The 20,834-nt window shown below is 37.3% G+C and overlaps 2 protein-coding genes across 4 annotated transcripts in view; one reads left to right on the top strand and one right to left on the bottom strand.

The window, feature by feature from the left end:
* LOC142341755 (protein XRP2-like) overlaps positions 1–20,834 on the bottom strand; it is a 525,423-nt gene that overhangs the window by 451,560 nt on the left and 53,029 nt on the right. The gene's annotated exons all lie outside the window — the stretch shown is intronic.
* The window catches only part of LOC142341757 (serine/arginine-rich splicing factor 4-like), a 340,718-nt gene that overhangs the window by 311,077 nt on the left and 8,807 nt on the right, over positions 1–20,834 (top strand). The window contains exons 2-4 of the mRNA XM_075392950.1: positions 16,959–17,088; positions 17,173–17,357; positions 17,436–17,505. Of these exons, the coding sequence (XP_075249065.1) occupies positions 16,966–17,088; positions 17,173–17,357; positions 17,436–17,505 (378 nt within the window). The 5' untranslated portion in view covers positions 16,959–16,965. The remainder of the gene's footprint in view (positions 1–16,958; positions 17,089–17,172; positions 17,358–17,435; positions 17,506–20,834) is intronic.

Genomic DNA, 20,834 nt, shown 5'->3' with positions numbered 1-20,834 from the left:
AGTGATAGACTGATTGATGAAAGTCTGTATATGTATAAAACCCCGTTGATCACTTTTTTTCTAGCATGTAGCTCTATGAAGTTGTCTGTGTGAGGATGAGCGCGCGACTATCTGTTTCAAAACTCGGCAGTCATATATTGCGTTGTTGACAAAATTTCAATGTTCTACAATTTTTTCTCGAACAATTATGTGATTGCCCACGGGTTGAACGTTGAAGTACTCGTGACCATACCGACTGGTACCAAAAAAAATTGTTCAACGACAAGCTTTTGACGAACGTTTCTATTGAGAATTACACGACACAACTGGATAAGCTTTGCCACTTTTGAACCATATTCAATCAAAATTTTGGAGAAATCAAAAAACGTAAAATCTGTTAAAAGCCATCTTTTTGTTCGAATCAAAAAATAAACGTAGTCACAGACTGATTCACAACAGATTTTCAAGGCCGTAATCTTTAACGATATCCTCTTTTCGGGTATTGCTTTAAAATTTTCTGTATTCTCAAATTGAAGCCGGATCTATTAGGATTACCGGTCTCTAGTTTGAAACTAATTTACTGTTTCCACATTGAATTGATGAAACCACTTCAATTATTTATTCTATAAGTTTTTCTTTTTCCCAGGACAGAGGTTGCGCTAAATGAATTCTACTCTATGCACTAAAAATGCACCCTGCTATGAAAGTGCTTCTAACATTGGTCGCAAATATTGTTCACTTTAATTGTGATAATGATGGTACACAAAGTCGGATGGCGTGGCCAAATAGGCCATACTTTCAGGTTTATCCAATTAGTGTGCAAAATTTTTCACGGCAGTTCGTAAAGAGCCAAAAAAATGTTACAAAACATGTCACCGACTTGGGCGGAACTTAGCGACGGTAACTTTGGGATGAAAAATAATTTGCCAATGGTATCAAGAAATCAAACGATGCAGGACTCTTTTGAATTTCAGAAACAGCAATTCCCCGTTGGTACACAGAAAAGTTGGGAAATACTTCGTCTCCCCCTGTTTAGTTATCAAATAATTTTTAGGCCCCACAGGTGCACATGCTATTTTTACATATTAAATTACATAAATATAAATAAGGGGCGATACATATTAGTAAATCATTAGATCGTTTCTGTTTTTGCCCACCCGTAGATAATGCACCCTCCAATTACAGAGCACGTGCCTTTATAAAGTAATTCGGAACTTTTCCATCCCCCCAGTACGTTATGCACCCCCGGTTACAGATCACATGCCATTACACACAAATCATTATGTAAAAATATGTCACGTCCGCCCAAAAGAGGTGGAACCGCATGCATTATATTTTATCTCATATACCACGTGGGCTTTCATGTTTCTATCGAAAGAGGATTTTAAGGTGAGGAGGCATGATCTTCATTGTCGCAGTATGAATTTTCCTTGCAAGTTACATAGTTTCATCAATTTGCTGGAAAAGTTTTGTGTAAAGTTGCCTCTGTATTGTAGAAAATTTGTTGGTTTTTTATGAGATCCAGCATGGCTTTTTGATGCTGTTTTGGTTTTGTTTTCAACTGATCTTTACTGCTATTACTTTAAAAAAATAGTTTCCTAGAAAAACCACTGATCTTTGGTCTTGAAATATGATGAGATTAGTTATTATACATTTGATAATTAGCACTGGAGAGGGAGACTAGTGCATGTGATAATTAGCACTGAGGAGACACACAATTAAACAAGATGTTTTTTGCTTATCTTAATCTAATAATTTGTATTTCTCTCCACGTTTTTTTCCAAAATGTGAAATTTGTTACTTCAAAACTCGGCCGTCATTTATTGCGTTGTTGACAAAATTTTAATATTCTACAAATTTTTCTTCAAAATAAAGTTATTGTCCAGGGTCTGAACGTTGAAATACTGGTGATGATGCCGAATGGCAACGATAAAATTTGTTCACTGACAGGAGTTTGTTGAACGTTTCTTTTAAAAATTACCCCATTCAACAGGATTAGCTTTGCCCCTTTTGGACAATACTTAATAAAAATTTTGGCGAATTCAAAAAAACGTAAAATCTTTTAAAAGTTTTTGGGTGTTGCTTCTACGTATTCTGTATCCTCAAATTGAGGCCAGAACTATCAAGACTACTCTATGTTGAAAACAATTTAATGTTTCCACATTGAATTGATGAAAGCACTCCAATTGTTTATTCTTTAAGTTTTTCCAATTGCTTGGACAGAGATTGCTCAATATGAATTCTACTCTGCACTACTGATGCACCCTGCTATGAAAATGCTCCTTATGTTGGTCGCAAATATCGTATACCTTAATTGTGATGAAGAATGATAGTACACAAAATTGGTTGGCGTGGCCTTTTAGGCCGTACCTACAGTTCTATTCAATTAACGTTCAACAGTTCTCAAGGCAGTTATGAAAGAGCCAAAAAATGTTGCAAAACATCTCACCGACTTGGAGGAACTTTGCAGCGACAGTGAGAGAAGAAATTTCTCGGGAAAAGCGTTGAATGTTACTAGTATCAAAAGTGGTCTCGTGCATTGTATCAAAATGGCTACGAGGAACCGAAATAAGAATACCAAAAGTCAGTATATGGTCGATATGCTCCTAATGTAAAAACAAAAATATTCCAATTTTTTATATATGGATTTATTTAAAAATTGGTCAATTAAGAGAAAGCCCCTCCCCTAAAATGGTAGTCGTTCAACTTGGGAACAGCAAGTGAAGATGAATATTTAGTCCTACGTGTATTTATAAATCCTGAAATCAATCTAAAAAATTTTCAAATGCCTAAGATAGAGAAATGTAAGCATCAGAATTATAATCAAAATTGGCATGGTACATAGCAATCAAATTATAATTGTAAAGCATTTGATTCAAGATTAGAAAAGATTAGAAAAATGTAGAAAAATTAGAACAGAGCCTCCCTTTCTCTACAATGGTTCGTATTGACGCTTCTACTGCATAGAGATCCAGTATGGCTTTTTGATGCTGTTTTGGTGTTGTTATCAACTGATCTTTACTGCTATTACTTTAAAAAATGAGTTTCCTAGAAAAGCCACTGATCTGTGGATTTGAAACATGATGAGATTAGTTATTATACAATTGCAAATTAGCACTGGAGAGGGAAACTAAAGCATGTGATTATTAGCACTGAGGAGACACACAATTAATTAATATGTTTTTTGCTGATCTCAATCTAATAATTTTAATCTATCCCCACGTTTTTTTCCAAAAGCTGACATTTGTTATTTGAAAACTCGGCCGTCATTTATTGAGTTGTTGACAAAATTTTCATATTCTACAAATTTTTTTCAAAATAATGTTATTGTCCAGGGTCTGAACGTTGAATTACTGGTGATGATACTGAACGGCAACAATAACATTTGTTCACTGACAGAGGTTTGTTGAACGTTTCTATTGAAAATTACCCCATTCAACTGGATTAGCTTTGCCACTTTTGGACCATATTTAATCAAAATTTTGGAGAAATCAAGAAACGTAAAATATTTTAAAAGCCACTTTTATAGTTGAATCAAAAAACAAACGTTGTTACTAATTCACAACAGATTTTCAAAGCTGTAATCTTTAAGACATCGTGTTTTCGGGTGTTGCTTCTACGTATTCTGTATTCTCAAATTGAGGCCAGAACTATGAAGACTACTCTAAGTTGAAAACACTTTAATGTTTCCACATTGAATTCATGAAAGCACTCGAATTGTTTATTCTTTGAGTTTTTTCATTTGCTTGAACAGAGATTGCTCAATATGTGATGAAGAATGATAGTACACAAAATTGGTTGGCGTGGCCTTTTAGGCCGTACCTACAGTTCTATTCAATTAACATTCTGAAAGGAAGTTATGAAAGAGCCAAAAAATGTTACAAAACATCTCGCCGACTTGGGGGAATTCTGCGGCGACGGCGAGAGAAGAAATTCCTCGGGTAAAGCGTTGAAAGCTACTAGTATCAAAAGTGATCTCATGCATGGTATCAAAATGGTCAATTAAGAGAAAGTGCCTCCCCTAAAACGGTAGTCATTCAACTTGGGGACAGCAAGTGAAGATGGAGATTTAGTCCTATGTGTATTTTCAGATCCTGAAATCAGTCAAAAAAAATTTTCAAATGCCTAAGATAGAGAAATTTAAGCATCAAAATTATAATCAAAATTGACATGGTACATAGCAATCAAATTGTAATGTGTAAAAATTTTGATTCAAGATCAAAAAAGATTATAAAAAGGTAAAAAAAAATTAGAACAGCCTCCCATTCTCTACAATGGTTCATATTGACGCCTCTACTGCAAGCCACCGGCGCATGAAGCGTGTGGCACGGAGGCAGAGTATAAAGCTTTGCAAAAGAGTGAAACTTATTTTTGTCCTTATGTACGTGATCACATCAGAATTTGAACCTTCCTTCTTATCGCAGATCCTCTAAGCCAATAACCGTAATACTTTCGATGCTGACGGACCAGCTCCGCCTGTACATGAGACGATAAATGGACAGAAGCTGGTTTTCTCGACTTCGATTATCTTTTACTCGTATTTCAGATTCTTGATGAAATCGTGATATCCGCAGGAAACTTGCATGCTTCTTGGGCTACTCTTTGCATAATGATTAAACACTTTCACAACAAGGAATGTTCTACATAAACGTTAATCGAAGAAGCCTTTAGCTTTGATAACTAGTCGAGAATCATCATCAGTAGTGGCAGCTCTATTTGCAAAGTTTTCCCCTTGCAAAGTCTGAAAACAGGGTTCTAAACTGACGTGATCGCAGACATCAATGAGCAGCTTTGCAAAAGTGTCACGGATGTCAATGTCTCTTGTGTGCGTACGGCCTTTTTTTGAACAATGAAGAGCAGGCGCTACATTAAATTAATCTCCACATGCGCTTGTTTATGGCTTTTTAAGGGATCCCATTCATAGGATAATTAGCACTGAGGCGACAGACAATTAAACAAGATGTTTTTTGCTTATCTTAATTTTATAAATTGTATTTCTCCCCTAGTTTTTTTCTAAAACTTGACATTTGCTGTTGCAAAACTCGGCAGTCATTTATTGCGTTGTTGACAAAATTTTAATATTCTACAATTTTTTCCTTGAAATAATGTTATTGTCCAGGGTTTGAACGTTAAATTACTGGTGATGATGCCGACTGGCAACGATAAAAATTGTTCACCAACAGAAATTTAATGAACGTCTCCATTGAAAATTAATCCACTCAACTGGATCACCTTTGCCACTTTTGGAACATGTTCAATCAAAGTTTTGGTGAAACTAAAAACGTAAAATCTTTAAAAAGTCACTGTTTTGTTCCAAGCATAAGAAAACGTAGTCACTGATTCACAACAGATTTTTAAAGCCGTGTTCCATAAGGACAACCTGTTGTTCGTCTGTTGCTCCTAAACACTCTTTATCATCAAATTGGGGCCAGAACTATTAGGATTACTCTGAGTTGAAAACAATTAAATATTTCCACATTGAATTGATGAAAGCACTCCAATTGTTTATTCTTTAAGTTTTTCCAATTGCATGGACAGAGATTGCTCAATATGAATTCTACTCTGCACTACTGATGCACCCTGCTATGAAAATGCTCCTTATGTTTGTCGCAAATATCGTACACCTTAATTGTGATGAAGAACGATAGTACACAAAATTGGTTGGCGTGGCCTTTTAGGCCGTACCTACAGTTCTATTCAATTAACGTTCAACAGTTCTCAGGGAAGCTCTTAAAGACCCAAAAAATGTTACAAAACATCTCAATGAGTTAAGGGAACTTTGCAGCGACGATGAGAGAAGAAAATTCTCGGGAAAAGCGTTCAATGTTACTAATATCAAAAGTAGTTTCATGCACGGTATCAAAAGGGCTACGAAGAACCGAAACAAGAGTGAGAAAAGACACTATTTAGTCGAAATGCTCCTTTTGTAAAAACAAAACTATTCCAGCTTTTTAAAAATGGTTTTTTAAATGGTCACTTAGGAGAAAGTCCCTACCCTAAAACGGTAGTCGTTCAACTTGGGGACAGCAAGTGAAGATGGAGATTTAGTCCTATGTGTATTTTCAAATCCTGAAATCAGTCAAAAAAAATTTTCAAATGCCTAAGATAGAGAAATTTACGCATCAAAATTATAATCAAAATTGACATGGTACATAGCAATCAAATTGTAATGTGTAAAGATTTTGATTCAAGATTAGAAAAGATTAGAGAAATGTAAAAAATTTAGAACAACAGCATCCCTTTCTCTACAATGGTTCGTATTGTCGCTTCTACTGCAAGCCGTCGGCGCATGAAGCGTGCGGCACGAAGGCAGAGTATGAAGCTTTGCACAAAGCGAAATTTATTTTTGTCCCTATGTACGTGATCACGTCAGAATTTGAACCTTCATTCTTATCGCAGATCGTGGAAGCCAATAACCTTATTTCAGATTCTTGATGAAATCGTGATATCCGCAGAAAACTGGCATGCTTCTTGGGCTACTCTTTGCATAATGATTGAACACTTTCACAACAACGAATGCTCTACTTAAACGTTAATCGAAGAAGCCTTTAGCTTTGATAACTAGTCGAGAATCATCATCGGTAGTGGCAGCTCTATTTGTAAAGTTTTCCCCTTGCAAAGTCTGAAAACAGGGTTCTAAACTGACGTGATCGCAGACATCAATGAGCAGCTTTGCAAAAGTGTCACGGATGTCAATGTCTCTTGTGTGCGTACGGCCTTTTTTTGAACAATGAAGAGCAGGCGCTACATTAAATTAATCTCCACATGCGCTTGTTTATGGCATTTTTAAGGGATCCCATTCATAGGATAATTAGCACTGAGGCGACACACAATTAAACAAGATGTTTTTTGCTAATCTTAACTTTTTAAATTGTATTTCTCCCCTCGTTTTTTTCTAAAACTTGACATTTGCTGTTGCAAAACTCGGCAGTCATTTATTGCGTTGTTGACAAAATTTTAATATTCTACAATTTTTTCCTTGAAATAATGTTATTATCCAGGGTCTGAACGTTAAATTACTGGTGATGATGCCGACTGGCAACGATTAAAATTGTTCACCAACAGAAATTTATTGAACGTCTCCATTGAAAATAATCCACTCAACTGGATCACCTTTGCCACTTTTGGAACATGTTCAATCAAAGTTTTGGTGAAATTAAAAAACGTAAAATCTTTAAAAAGTCACTGTTATGTTCCAAGCATAAGAAAACGTAGTCACTGATTCACAACAGATTTTTAAAGCCGTGTTCCATAAGGCCTACCTGTTGTTCGTCTGTTGCTTCTAAACACTCTTTATCATCAAATTGGGGCCAGAACTATTAGGATTACTCTGAGTTGAAAACAATTAAATATTTCCACATTGAATTGATGAAAGCACTCCAATTGTTTATTCTCTAAGTTTTTCCAATTGCTTGGACAGAGATTGCTCAATATGAATTCTACTCTGCACTACTGATGCACCCTGCTATGAAAATGCTCCTTATGTTGGTCGCAAATATCGTACACCTTAATTGTGATGAAGAATGATAGTATACAAAATTGGTTGGCGTGGCCTTTTAGGCCGTACCTACAGTTCTATTCAATTAACGTTCAACAATTCTCAGGGAAGCTCTTAAAGAGCCAAAAAATGTTACAAAACATCTCACTGAGTTAAGGGAACTTTGCAGCGACGGTGAGAGAAGAAAATTCTCGGGAAAAATGTTCAATGTTACTAATATCAAAAGTAGTCTCATGCACGGTATCAAAAGGGCTACGAAGAACCGAAACAAGAAAGAGAAAAGACGTTATTTAGTCGAAATGCTCCTTTTGTAAAAACAAAACTATTCCAGCTTTTTAAAAATGGTTTTTTAAATGGTCAATTAGGAGAAAGTCCCTACCCTAAAACGGTAGTTGTTCAACTTGGGGAAAGTTAGTCCGATGTGTATATTCAAATCCTGAAATCAGTCAAAAAAAATTTTCAAACGCCTAATATAGAGAAATTTGAGCATCAAAATTATAATCAAAATTGACATGGTACGTAGCAATCAAATTGTAATGTGTAAAAGTTTTGATTCAAGATTAGAAAAGATTAGAGAAATGTAAAGAATTTAGAACAACAGCATCCCTTTCTCTACAATGGTTTGTATTGTCGCTTCTACTGCAAGCCGCCGGCGCATGAAGCGTGCGGCACGGAGGCAGAGTATGAAGCTTTGCACAAAGCGAAATTTATTTTTGTCCTTATGTACGTGATCACGTCAAAATTTGAACCTTCATTCTTATCGCAGATCGTGGAAGCCAATAACCTTATTTCAGATTCTTGATGAAATCGTGATATCCGCAGGAAACTTGCATGCTTCTTGGGCTACACTTTGCATAATGATTGAACACTTTCACAACAAGGAATGTTCTACATAAACGTTAATCGAAGAAGCCTTTAGCTTTGATAACTAGTCGAGAATCGTCATCAGTGGTGGCAGCTCTATTTGCAAAGTTTTCCCCTTGCAAAGTCTGAAGACAGCGTTCTAAGCTGACGTGATTGCAGACATCAATGAGCAGCTTTGCAAAAGTGTCACGGATGTCAATGTCTCTTGTGTGCGTACGGCCTTTTTTTGAACAATGAAGAGCAGGCGCTACATTAAATTTTTCTCCACATGCTCTTGTTGATGGCAATTTTAAGGGATCCCATCAATATCTAAGATCAATTACTTCTCAAAAGTCTCCCTTGTGTGAATCAAAGTGGTATCGTTAAAATGGAAGTGCTTTGAGCCAGAATAATGCTCCCTTTTTCCATAGCTAAGTCTAGAGAACATGTCTCTTTTTCATTGATGAGATCTTTGATTGCCAACGCTTTCGCTCGAACTTGTTCCTGTTTTTATTGTCTGAATTTCTGAATAATTTTTTTGTTATGAAACTCTCCATCTATAGCGTTATGATTCTGTAACGGCTCAAAAATCCGAAAAGATCTTTCATATTATTTTGCCCCGTCATCGGGAAAAAAGAATGCGTAGGCTGCCGTCTTTAACTGGAAGAGAAAAACTTCCGGTATCTCTCTGTCATTGTAAGAGGGATGTTTCAACTTTGAAGGTATAAGATTTTTATCTATTATTTTATCGTCTTCCCTCAGCAGACTGGCTGCCTTTGGAGTAGTCCTAGCAAAAAAAGTCAATTTATCTTGCAGTCCGTTTGTTGAAGCACGCAAATTTACTTCATGAAATATACAATTTAACTAAGCAAACATTCTGATTGCAGCCTCTTGCAAAACAACCGCATAGGTAGGAGCAAGATACTATGAAACCTTTCGATAGACTGGGTTTATACAATTCGCTGTTTCTCTCAGTACTGTTTTACGGACTCCATTGTAATACAACATCAAAAACTGACCTGAGCTATATCGAAAATCTTGTACGAAAGGCAGACAGATGGAAAACAGGACGGAACGAATCTTATGAAAACCAACTGGGTCTTCAGAAAATTTTTGCGTTGCCGATTTAGAAGCAAATGGACAATCTGCTTACTCTGTCAAAGCTTGTTCAATAAAGAAGACCCCACGTTGAAATACCCGAAATAAACAAAATTGGCTGAAGATCCAAAGAACTTTTCACTCTGAAGAAAGTACGGCTCGGAAAGGCGAGAAACGCTATCTTTTTCAAAAATGGCAGACTAGCAAACCGAATCGACAATAAAATAATTTTTTATGGTGTCGTGAGGACCTAGAAATAGCATACTAATTTGTAAATTTGTTAATAAATAGTTACAAATGGAAAATGGATGCATGTGGCAGCTGTATTGCGAATGTCACAGATGCAGAAGTTTGGGGAAAATTCACAACAATCACAATCAAGGGTCAAAACTAGCCTAAGACAAGCAATCGTAAATTAACGAAAACAACAAAGCAAACAATGCCAATTTCAATGAGAAAACAAGGCAGTGACTGAGTTTTAACTGAGATCAATTTTGTTTTGTAAAGGTGAATCTAATACAAATCTTTGCTAGAAAGTTGGAAAACTATTTTGAAGTTCATAAAATTTTCATTGCTCAGAAATTGAGAACAACCCCTGCGATTTTTAAATTATCGTTTCATATAAGTCTGGAACTTTACCTGCTTTACCAAATAGATTGCTATAGATGCAAAGTCACCCATGTCGGTCAAGCTAGTGGATACGTTACATTTAGGATTTCAATGTATCAACAGAAAAGTTATTAACCCATAGAATTTAGAGGCTTGGCAGGCAATATAAATTGAAGAATTGCCTGCCGAGCCTGAGGTTTCGCCTGCCGAGTCAGGGAATTGCCTGCCGAGCCTGAGAAATTTCCTGCCGAAGAAGAGCCTGAGGAATTGCCTGCCGAGCCATAGAAAAGCCTGCGGTGCTGAGGCCACCGCAGCCACCGAAACAGCAATCACAATACAGGCACCACACAATGCTTTGACAGTTCCCGACACTGCATTCAAAGATCTTGCAAGATCGCACGCCCCGAAAGTTCCGTCGCCGCAACATCGGATAATTTTTGGGACAACTTCCAGCCTCATCGCAAGGTAACAGTGCGCAAAATCTACCGCGAGGTCGTCACATGGAGGCCCTTGTTCTTAGCGCTCAGTAAGAACAAGACATGGAATAGTTCACCGATGCCCTTCACAGCGTCCTCTCCCCGATTGCCGTAAACACGGTTAGATCCGATATATCTCTGAATCTTTGTATGATACTTCCGCACCTAACCCTCAGTCGAACAAAGAACACGGATGATGAATCGAACAATAAGACCACCAAACGTATACTGCGTGCATGGCACAGCTGCAACTTCTCTGAACTGTTCTGTGAAGTGAAGGCAATCAGAGCGAGAATGAATTCATGGAACAAAAAGCAGCACTCTGACCTCAAGACATTCAACGATTTCATGTCTTGTGGTCAGATCAGTTATGCTATTCGCCTTCTACCGGATGAGCATAAAGGCGACGTGCTCGCACTTACCGGTCTCATAGACGATAGACCGGTCTTCGAGATTTTACGCGACGAACATCCTGAACGGCAACCCTTGGAGCCCCACTGCAATCAGAGTTAACGGCCACTCACGCTTAACTACCAACCCGCTGTTTTCGACAAAATCAGTGCCAGGCTTGTCCGAAAGCATGCAATGAAGACTCATGGGCCTTCAAGTCTCGATGCCGATGACTGGCGTAGACTCCTCTCTGATTTCGGACAAAACTCCACGAACCTGTGCAAGCTTGATGCCAACTTTTCAATGAGGCTGGCCACGTCCACAATATCACTGGATGATTTGATTGCCTACAATGGTTCTCAACTAAGGGCTCTGGATTAATGTCCAGGTGTGAGACCTATTGGTATTGTTGAAGTAATGCGTCGCATCACCGGACGCATAATCGTCGACTACATCAGGCAAGATCTAACATCCCTCGGTGGAAACATGCAGCTTTGCTTGGGCCAAAAATGAGGCACAAAACATGCCATACATTCGCTTCGCCACATTTTCGATGATCCCGAGAACGAAGCAATTCAATTAATTGATGCCAAAAACGCATTTAACGTTCTCAATAGACAAACAGCATTAGAGCACGTGAAAACCTTATGCCCATCTTTGCATGTTGCATAACAGAATTCCTATAGCCATCCATATCATCTCTACATCGGTAAGTTGACCATTTTGTCTCAGGAAGGCACGACACAAGGCGATCCCCTTGCAATCGCAATGTATGGAATCGCAATCCTACCCCTAATAACAAGACTTCACAATGACCCCTTGACACAAAATGGTATGCTGATAATAGTAGCGTCGTCGGTAAGTTGAAAAATATCGGAGCACTCTTCGACAAACTCATTCAGCTGGGTCCCAAGTACGGATACTTTGTCAATCCTCCGAAGTGTCAGTTGATAATTCAGCCAAGAGGCGATCGCCAAGCGTCAACTGTGTTTGCAGGCACAAATGTGATATTCACACAGGGCGCTCGAGTCCTGAGATCCGTTATCGGAAGCTCCGAGGCCAGTTAAAATTTCCTGAAAAATGCAGAAATTAAATACACAAAAAGTTTGAACAGACATGGTCAATTTGCTCTCACCTTTCCCAAGAATGCCTATGCATATTTGACTATGGGGAAACAGAAGTTGAGCTTCCTCTCACGTACTACACCTTCCATGGGCGGTGTTTTGGACAAGGTGGGAAAGCAGCTTGACCGAGTCATACCGAATATTGTTGGAAAGGAAATAATGAAGAGGGAAGAGAACTTTATTTCTCTCCCTCTCAGAATGGGTGGGCTTTACATCGCACGCCCACAAGATCTTCAAAAAAACCTTGAGTAACGTGAATTCATGTCGAAAAAATCCAGAATCGAAAACAATCTACCAGATATGAAGTATACCATCCAGCTGGCCTCGAAGAAAGGAGCATGCAGATGGCTTAACGCGCTTCCGTTATCAAAACATGGTTTTAACCTCACGTAGACTGAGTTCCGTGATGGAATAGCACTTTGCTACACAAAATCAGAGACTTGTTTGCAAAACTGATTGATGACCTTTGCCACAATGTTCAGATAGAGCCAAAACTTCAATTGCTAGATGGAGAAATTTTTTCGAGTAATTGCACCACTACTGATGATGACGCTAGACTGGACATCAAAGCAAACGATCTGTGGGGCTCCCACTTTAATCGCACTTTCTTCGATGTAAAGACTTTTGACCCTCATGCGAAGAGCTGCCCTCAGACCATAAAAGATGCATAGAAATATCATGAGAGCATCAAGCGAAATACGTACGAAGAGCGAATCCGCAAAACCGAACACAGCAGCTTCAACGCAGTGGTTTTTGCTTGATCGGGCAGCGCCGGGCCATCAGCATCGCGCGTTATAAAACATTTCGCAACCAAGATTAGCGAAAAACGCTGAGAGCCGTACGCCAACACTATGAGCCACATCCGACCAGAAATCAGCTGCGCACTTCTGAGGGGCTGTGTTCTCTGCTTCAGGGGATGTCGCGCCCTCAAGCCTCGTGTTCTCAGTGAGAGTTCGATTAGCACCGTCGTGGAGGAGGGAAGGCTGCACTGAGTGTTTGTGTGCTTATTTTTATTCCTTCGCTTATACTTTGATGTTCCACTTATATTTTAATCCTTCCATACCAATTCCCTATGTGTGCTATATACAAATATGTGCTTTCCTCTCCGCTTGTTAGTTATTTTTGTGACTGGGCCGTCTTTATATGTCTGGAGCGGAACAGCTTGGAGAGAAGCATCCGGCTAAGTGCTACTCATCGTCCCCGAATTTCCGACGTACATCTATCCTTGCCGGATGGTGTACACGGCCCTTTATTTTTATTTTTTATGTTTAGGAATTCTTGATTCATTTCAAATTGGGGATAAAGTTTTAGCAACAGAGGTTGTTCGCATCAACCAAATAAAACCCAACAGTCGGAAGCTGACACTAAAATATTTCCAAATTTTTGTTTTTACTGAAAATTTTTTGGCTCAGGCCAATTGTGAACATTTCAAAATGGATGGAAGATGGGCCAATTTTTTGGAGACAAAAAATACGATACAGAGTATTTAAACCAAACACTTGAAACAGCCAAAATGTAAACGGTTTCAGAATTTGATTAAATATTAGTTGATTCCGAGAAAAATTTTGGCAAATAACTGTAACTTACTAACTGCTCTCAAACGAATTTGTAGCAATTATAATTGTCCTTTTGGTCTGTCTTCTGTGATTTTTTTGCTTGACCAATTTTTAGTCTGACATTTTTGACTTTTGATCCTCAAAGTGGGATAAACAGGTAGCGCCCAGTGAGCATTAAGTACCTTTAGAACTTTTCAGCTCTGTTTCAATTCAAACTGCTTTGGAGACTTATATTTAAGTTGTGAAGGGCGGTTCTTTGGAGATTTGGAAAAATTAATTGTAAATGCAATAATTGGCAATTAATTGATTGCAATAATTGGTTGATTGCTCTATTTTAATTGCAATAATTGATTGGAACGAAACAATTAATTGGCCAATAATTGGCGGAAAAGAAGTATCTTTTTGTTAGGTCACAAACCCGCTATTAAGAAAACCCGATACGAGAAAAGGTTCTCAAGAACACACTTCTGTCAGATATCGTATGTAATTCGACAGTTTTAGGTTTAAAAAAATTTCGTCGTTGATCAGACATTGAAGAATTCAGAAAAATTCAGATGGCATAAGCATTTGCGTACATTTTCGGGGGTAAATCAAGGCAAAGTTGTTTCCAAGTCTGCGAAAAAAAATAATTGATAGAACTTCAAATTTAATTGATCATTAGTTGCAATAATTGATTTTTATGTTTTGCCATTTAATTTAGTTGAATTCTCCTTTTTTGACTAGCCCATTAAATGCAATTAATTTTTTAAAATTGTGGTTCCTAGAAGTTGAGAAGACTGCTCCACTGTTAACTCCTCCCATTATTGCCCACGTCCCCAACCCACTCTTGCACCACCCTGCCTTTTTTCTGGCTTTTTGACAATTTTTTGACATCTTTTGATTTTTATAAGCCCTGAGTGTCAAGGAACCTCCTCTATGTTTTAATAATAGGTTACTGCTTAGTTTCTAGTGTTAATGGAATGGTTTCTTCTGTTTAACATCGCATGTTTTAGCACTTTTTTTGACAAATCGTGCAGTTTATTCTCAAATTTTAAGACATTTTTTTTCCTTTTTCAAGTCTTTCCTGACGTAGAGGCCAGAAAACATCCTAAGGGTTTGATATTGGCCATAGAATAGTTATTCAACATTTTAATTTCACAAAATTTTTAATAAAACTTAATTTTTTCAAGTTTCTTTGAAGGTTAATGTCGTTTTTTTGGCCTCAAGAGCCATGGAACCTTCTCAAGGGTTTGCAAATAGGTTAATGTATAATTTCTTGTTGTAATGGAATGTCTTCCAAGATCTTAACATCACGATTTCTTCCACAATTTTTGACAAATTTTGAAAAAAAATTTTCCTTATATGAGTTTAACGATCCTTAGCGGCCGACAAAACTTTTTAACTCTGAAACATCAGTAATTGTACTTTTTGGACAATTTCTGCCATTTTTTCAAGTTTTTGACAATTACAGTCCTTATTCCGGATTTTTGAGCCTCAAGTGTCAGCAAGCCTCCGTAAGGGTTTGATAATAAATTACTGAAAATTTTTTGTTGGCCATGGATTAATTTTCAACTTTTTAATAACAGAAGTTTTAGCAATATATTTTTTTAAAACTTCCAATTTTTCAAGTTTATTTTTCTGTCATTTTTTAGTTTTCTCTAGCTTCAAGAGCCACAACTTGCTCTAGGCTTGGATAATCTGTTACTGCATAGTTTATAGATGTAATGGAAGGTTTTTCAAGTTTCTAATATCACGAATTTAAGCACTTTTTTAAAATTGTTTATTCTGTTTTTTAACACTTGAACTTTTTTTCATATTTTTCCGGTACCAGGGTCCTTGGGACCTCCCCCAAGGTTTGATATTAGGCTGTTTTATAGTTTCAAAATGATTTGGAAATTTTTTTACTGCGAAATTGAAAAAATTTTCTTAATTTTGCCTTCAGTTGCTGTATGATTTATTTACTAACAAGGGTAGAAAACTGGAGGTTGCAGAGTCGAATCCTATCTTCGAAAATATTCCTATCTCTTTTCTCTCTCTGTTGGTTAGGGTTTCTTTCCTTCTTTCTCGTTCACGTTTTATCTCTCTCTCTCTCTCTCTCTCTCTCTTTGTTGATGCCGCATTTCAGCTGCTGTTATGTGGCTCTGATCCTCATTAACAATGCGTTATAGAAAAAATGTTTTCATCATAAATGACTCTACAGGCACTTTTTAGGAAATCGTTCTTAATTGCCTTCAAAAGCAATTTGTAGCAAATATATTAATCCTGTTTGTCTCTTGTGCAATTTTTCGCTTGGCTGATTTTTTGTCTGACGCGTTTGATTTTCGTCTTCAGAATCAAGATAAAGAGGTAGCGCCCTGTTTGCATCAAGTTTTCTTAGAGCCATTCTGCGCACTAATCTTCAAGTATGCGAATAAAAGAAACTGCTTTGGAGACTTTTACTTATGGTGTGAAGGGCGGTTCTTAGAAATTGATCCCACACCCCACCCACCGCCCCCACATCAGTCCCCCAATCCACTTTGCATCCCGGCTGAGCTCACCTTACGCCCCTTCAATTAATCTAAAGCTAGCCTCACTAAACCGTAGCTAACTACTGACGAAGCCAACCGCTCGCCGGTCGTTTGAGAGCAATTCGCCCGATGTTAGTTGGTTATGTTATAAATTTTACTGCTGGATATGATGTTGATAACTTCAAGCTGACGATGAAGGCAAAGTTCGCAAACATTTAATTTATATTTTGATTTGTTGACACATTAGTTTTAGTCATCTATTGATGTTATTGAACAGTTTCCTCAGAGATGAAGTTTTCATGTTACATGTTCTCTTCGGAAGTATTGGCAGTAAATTGCCGTTTCCTACTTTTGTTGAGAATTGGCATTAAACGAAATATTACCATACGAGACCAAGTGTGGGTGTATGGCTCTCGCGTTTTTCATCATTCACCAGATTTCTAAATTGGATATCCCAAGCTCATGCTTAAGGGGTTTCAAGGGAATAATAGCATTTACTATGGTGTAAATAATGGGAACAAGCTTGTTGGAACTCACAATCGAATGCGGGCTCCAACGGTAATGACGTCAAGTCAACTGGTTCGAAGAAAAGCTACAACATTGATTGGCTCACCTAAGAGGAACAAAAACAGTTCGTTAAAAGTCCTGTAAAACCTAAGGGAAGCGTGTAGTGCGTTCACCCCCCTTAATATTTAGCATGACTGGGGGGGGGGGGGGGTTATAGGTTATCTGTACACTGGGGGGGGGTCTATAATCGGAGAGACCCACATACTCCCATTACCGTAAAGATACAAATACCATAAAGGCGGACCCTGAAAACCTCGGAAAGAGCCTGAACGCAAACTGGGAGTACGAAGTTCTACGCTACAACCACTGACATTTAGGTTCTTCCGTTTTCAGAACGAAATGCCGGCTCAAATCTATCTCGGTGATATCCCAAGTGACTGTCGAGAGCGAGATGTAGAAGATTTTTTCAAGCGCTATGGTCGAATCGACAAAATCAGCATGAAAGGAACTTTTGCCTTTGTGGTAGGTTGCAAATAATATTGGTCTATAATAGCAAGGTCTGATTTTTATTGCTGTGAACACAAAATTTTTTAATGCTGTTCATAGGATTTCGTGGACTACCGGGATGTGGACGGCGCTGTGCGTGACCTTCACGGACGAAAACTTCTTGGTGTGAGAGTACGGGTTGAGCGAGCACGCGGAACCCCACATGGCAGTGACCGGTATGAATATGATGACCGCAGGGATGACTACCGACGTGAAAGGCGACGAACCCCTGTATGGCTGGATAAGTGAGTTCCTACCAATTTTTATTTTGGTGCATTAACAGAAAAAAGTTTGTAGAAAGTTGATCTCATATTTTTCTTCAGATATGGACCTCCCACCAGAACTAAATACCGAGTCCGCGTGGAGAACTTGTCGTCGCGATGCAGCTGGCAGGTAATGGAAACATGTTTTTGTCAATCAGTTTTGTGATGTTAAACTTCTATGCAAAAGCTGATGAAAAAAAGTGTTTCACCACTTTACTTTTTGGTTCCGGTGTATTTGCAGTTGAATGCTCATTGATCCACTTATTGGTGCAACCCAACAAATTTATTTAGGTGCTAGGAACTTTATGCAAGCCCGACTTCTTTGTTAAGTTAATTTTGGCTGAGTGATAAAATTTGCGGAGAGATAACAAAAATGATAGCACTGAAGAGCTGTTCAAAAACCAGATCGTTCCTTAAACAGGGTTTTCTTTTTTGCAAAGACAAGTGAGATATTTCCCGGCTAATTGATATCACTGAACAGCTGTTTAAAAACTAAATCGTTCCTTTAATAGGGTTTTCAGTTCTTTGCGAAGATAAATGAGACGTGTTTCACCACAGAAAAAACAACTTTACGTTGAAAAATTTTTCTGATTGTAAAGTTGAAGATAGTGGGATCTATATAATCATCAAAATTGTGATTTCTCTCAGCTTTAGTTCAATTAAAAACAGTTCATATTCCAAATGGGTTTTTTAAGTTATCTTTTTTACTTGAAAATAAATTTTTGTAAACATTCTATCATAAAATTAATTTTTTTGTGGGCTCGAGCACAGTTTGTTGTTGAATAAAATTTGCCCACTTCCTGTATACAAATTAACCATTTATGCAGGATACTTCCAATTATGATCAGGAAGCTTAAAAAAAGTTAGTTTTCGAGTACTTGAGGTAGAAACTAGGATTCAATAGTTTCAAATTAATACTAAATAATTAAGAACTATAATATACAAAAATACGAGTGTACAATTCGCTTTTGTTTCTAGCGCGTGTCGTCCAATTTTAGCTACTTTAGATGTCGGATTTGTAAGCAGTCTAAGAATTAAAAGAATCAGAATACGAATTTTAAGAATCAGTCTCAGATTCGCAGCTCATTTCCAGTGAAACCTCATAGCTTGAGAAAATGACCCAATTTTACTTGAGCTATAAATTGTTAGCGGAGGTATTACTTTTTTTAAGAAATGAAACGAAGTTTTCAATGACCGAAAGAGAGAGTTTTAGTGAATTAAATTTGAGGTAATCTCCTGTGTTTTGGTGATGGCATCATCAGTAGATCATTACTTCGAGCTGTATTGGTCCCCGCTGAACATAAGTTGATCTCTTATGATGAACTTTATCGGGTTGGAACGTTTCTTGGTGTTGATTGACTGCGTATACGAATGAATGTTAGTTCCTGCTTTATCAGTATCAGTATAGTTACATGAATACATTATTTTACTTCTTACGGTAGTTGCCATATATACAAGTTTATGATCAGGAAGCTCAAAGGAAGTTTTCGAGTACTTGAGGTAGAAACTAGGTGTTTAATAGTTTTCTAATCATCTGGTTATTTTTTTCCTGGATAGAAGTAAGAAACAAATTTAATCTAACTATTTAAGAACTATAAAATACGAAACATAAAGTATTATCTTCTCTTTATTGAGTGATATATCACGTGAAAATGAGAGGACGAAATGAGCTCGTAGCAAACGCAAGGTTTCGAAGACGCTCTTATTTCGCTAAAGAATTAAGTTTGATTTAGTTTGTTCTTTTTTTCATTCCTTGTCGACCCTTATGACATCTTAGAATAATGAAATGGTAAGTTTTTACGGAAAAAAACGAAGGTTAAAATGAAGATTTTTGATGCTTCAGCAGAACGCGAAATTATTCCAATGGTTGATGAGAAATGAAAAAGTAGTTTTTTTACCAGGGCACTCTGAACTGCGGTTTATGTCAAACATTGCCACATGCTGGTATGAAAATTGTTCAAATGATCTTTTCGTCAATTATTCTCCAAATAAATCCCTGATTTATTTCTTTTTTTTTATTTCTGAGATGTTCACATGCTTGCTGTTTGTTTGAATTTTTGCTAAATTGGTACACTGATTAATGATTGTACACTGATTCTTGTTGTCCAATTTTAGCTACTTCAGATGTCCGAATTTTAAACAGTCGCAGTTCTTTTCGCAGTTCTTTCTTGTGAAAAGATTCGCAGTTCTTTTATTGTGAAAGCTCATAACTTCGGAAAATGACCCATTTTTACTTAAGCTATAAATTATTAGCGAAGGTGTTATTTTTTCAGATGAGAAGTTTCTTATGACCAAAAGAGTTTTAGTGAATTAAATTTGAGGTAATTCCCTTTGTTTTGGTGATGGCATCATCCGTAGATCATTACTGTGAGCTGTGTTGGTCCCTACTAAACATAAGCTGATCTCTTATGATGATCCTTATCGGGTTGGAACGTTTGTTTTTGTTGATTGATTACGTATACGAATGAACGTTAGTTCCTCTTTTATCAGTTTAATTACTGTATTTTATTTCTTTCGGTATTTGCCATAAATAAAAGTTTATGATCGGGAAGCTCAAAAAAGGTAGTTTTTGAGTACTGAAGATAGAAACTAGGTGTTCAATAGTTTTCGAGGACGCTTCATTTTGCTAAAGAACACAGACAGACATTTTGATTGAGAGTTAGTTTTTTTTCATTCTTTGCCGGCTATTATGACATCTTAGGTTCATGAAATTGTCAGTTTTTTGGGGAAAATTGAAGATTAAAATGAAGTTTTTTCATCCTTAAGCAGAACGCGAAATTATTTCCTTGATTGCTGAGAAATGAAAGTGATGTTTTTTCGGTACTCTCTGAATTGCGTTTTATGTCAATTAAAAATTGCCAATTGTTGGCGTGAAAATTGTTCAAAAGATATTTTCATCATTTATTCTCCAAATATAACCGTACACTAATTTTAGTGCGTGTTATCCAATTTTAGCGACTTCGGATGTCCGATTTTTACATATTTTTCTAAGATTCGCATTAGTTTCAGTGTACAATTCGCTTTGTTTATAGTGCGTGTCGTCTAATTTTAGCTACTTTAGATGTCCGAATTTTAAGCAGTAGAAGATTCGCAGCTCATTTCCTGTGAAAGCTCATAACTTCGGAAAATGACCCTTTTTATCTAAGCTATAAATTTTAATCGAAGGTGTTCCTTTGTTCAAGAAATGAAAAGAAGTTTTCAATGACCGAAAGGGAGAGTTTTAGTGAATTGAGTTTGAGCTAATCTGTGTTTTGGTGATGGCATCATCCGTAGATCATTACTTCGAGCTGTATTGGTCCCCGCTGAACATAAGTTGATCTCTTATGATGAACTTTATCGGGTTGGAACGTTTCTTGGTGTTGATTGACTGCGTATACGAATGAATGTTAGTTCCTGCTTTATCAGTATCAGTATAGTTACATGAATACATTATTTTACTTCTTACGGTAGTTGCCATAT

The sequence above is a fragment of the Convolutriloba macropyga genome, chromosome 6 (assembly GCF_964194025.1).
Source record: "Convolutriloba macropyga chromosome 6, txConMacr16.3, whole genome shotgun sequence".
Taxonomy (NCBI): domain Eukaryota; kingdom Metazoa; phylum Xenacoelomorpha; order Acoela; family Convolutidae; genus Convolutriloba; species Convolutriloba macropyga.
Note: the sequence above shows the minus strand (reverse complement) of the source record. Positions and strands in the feature narration are given on the sequence as shown.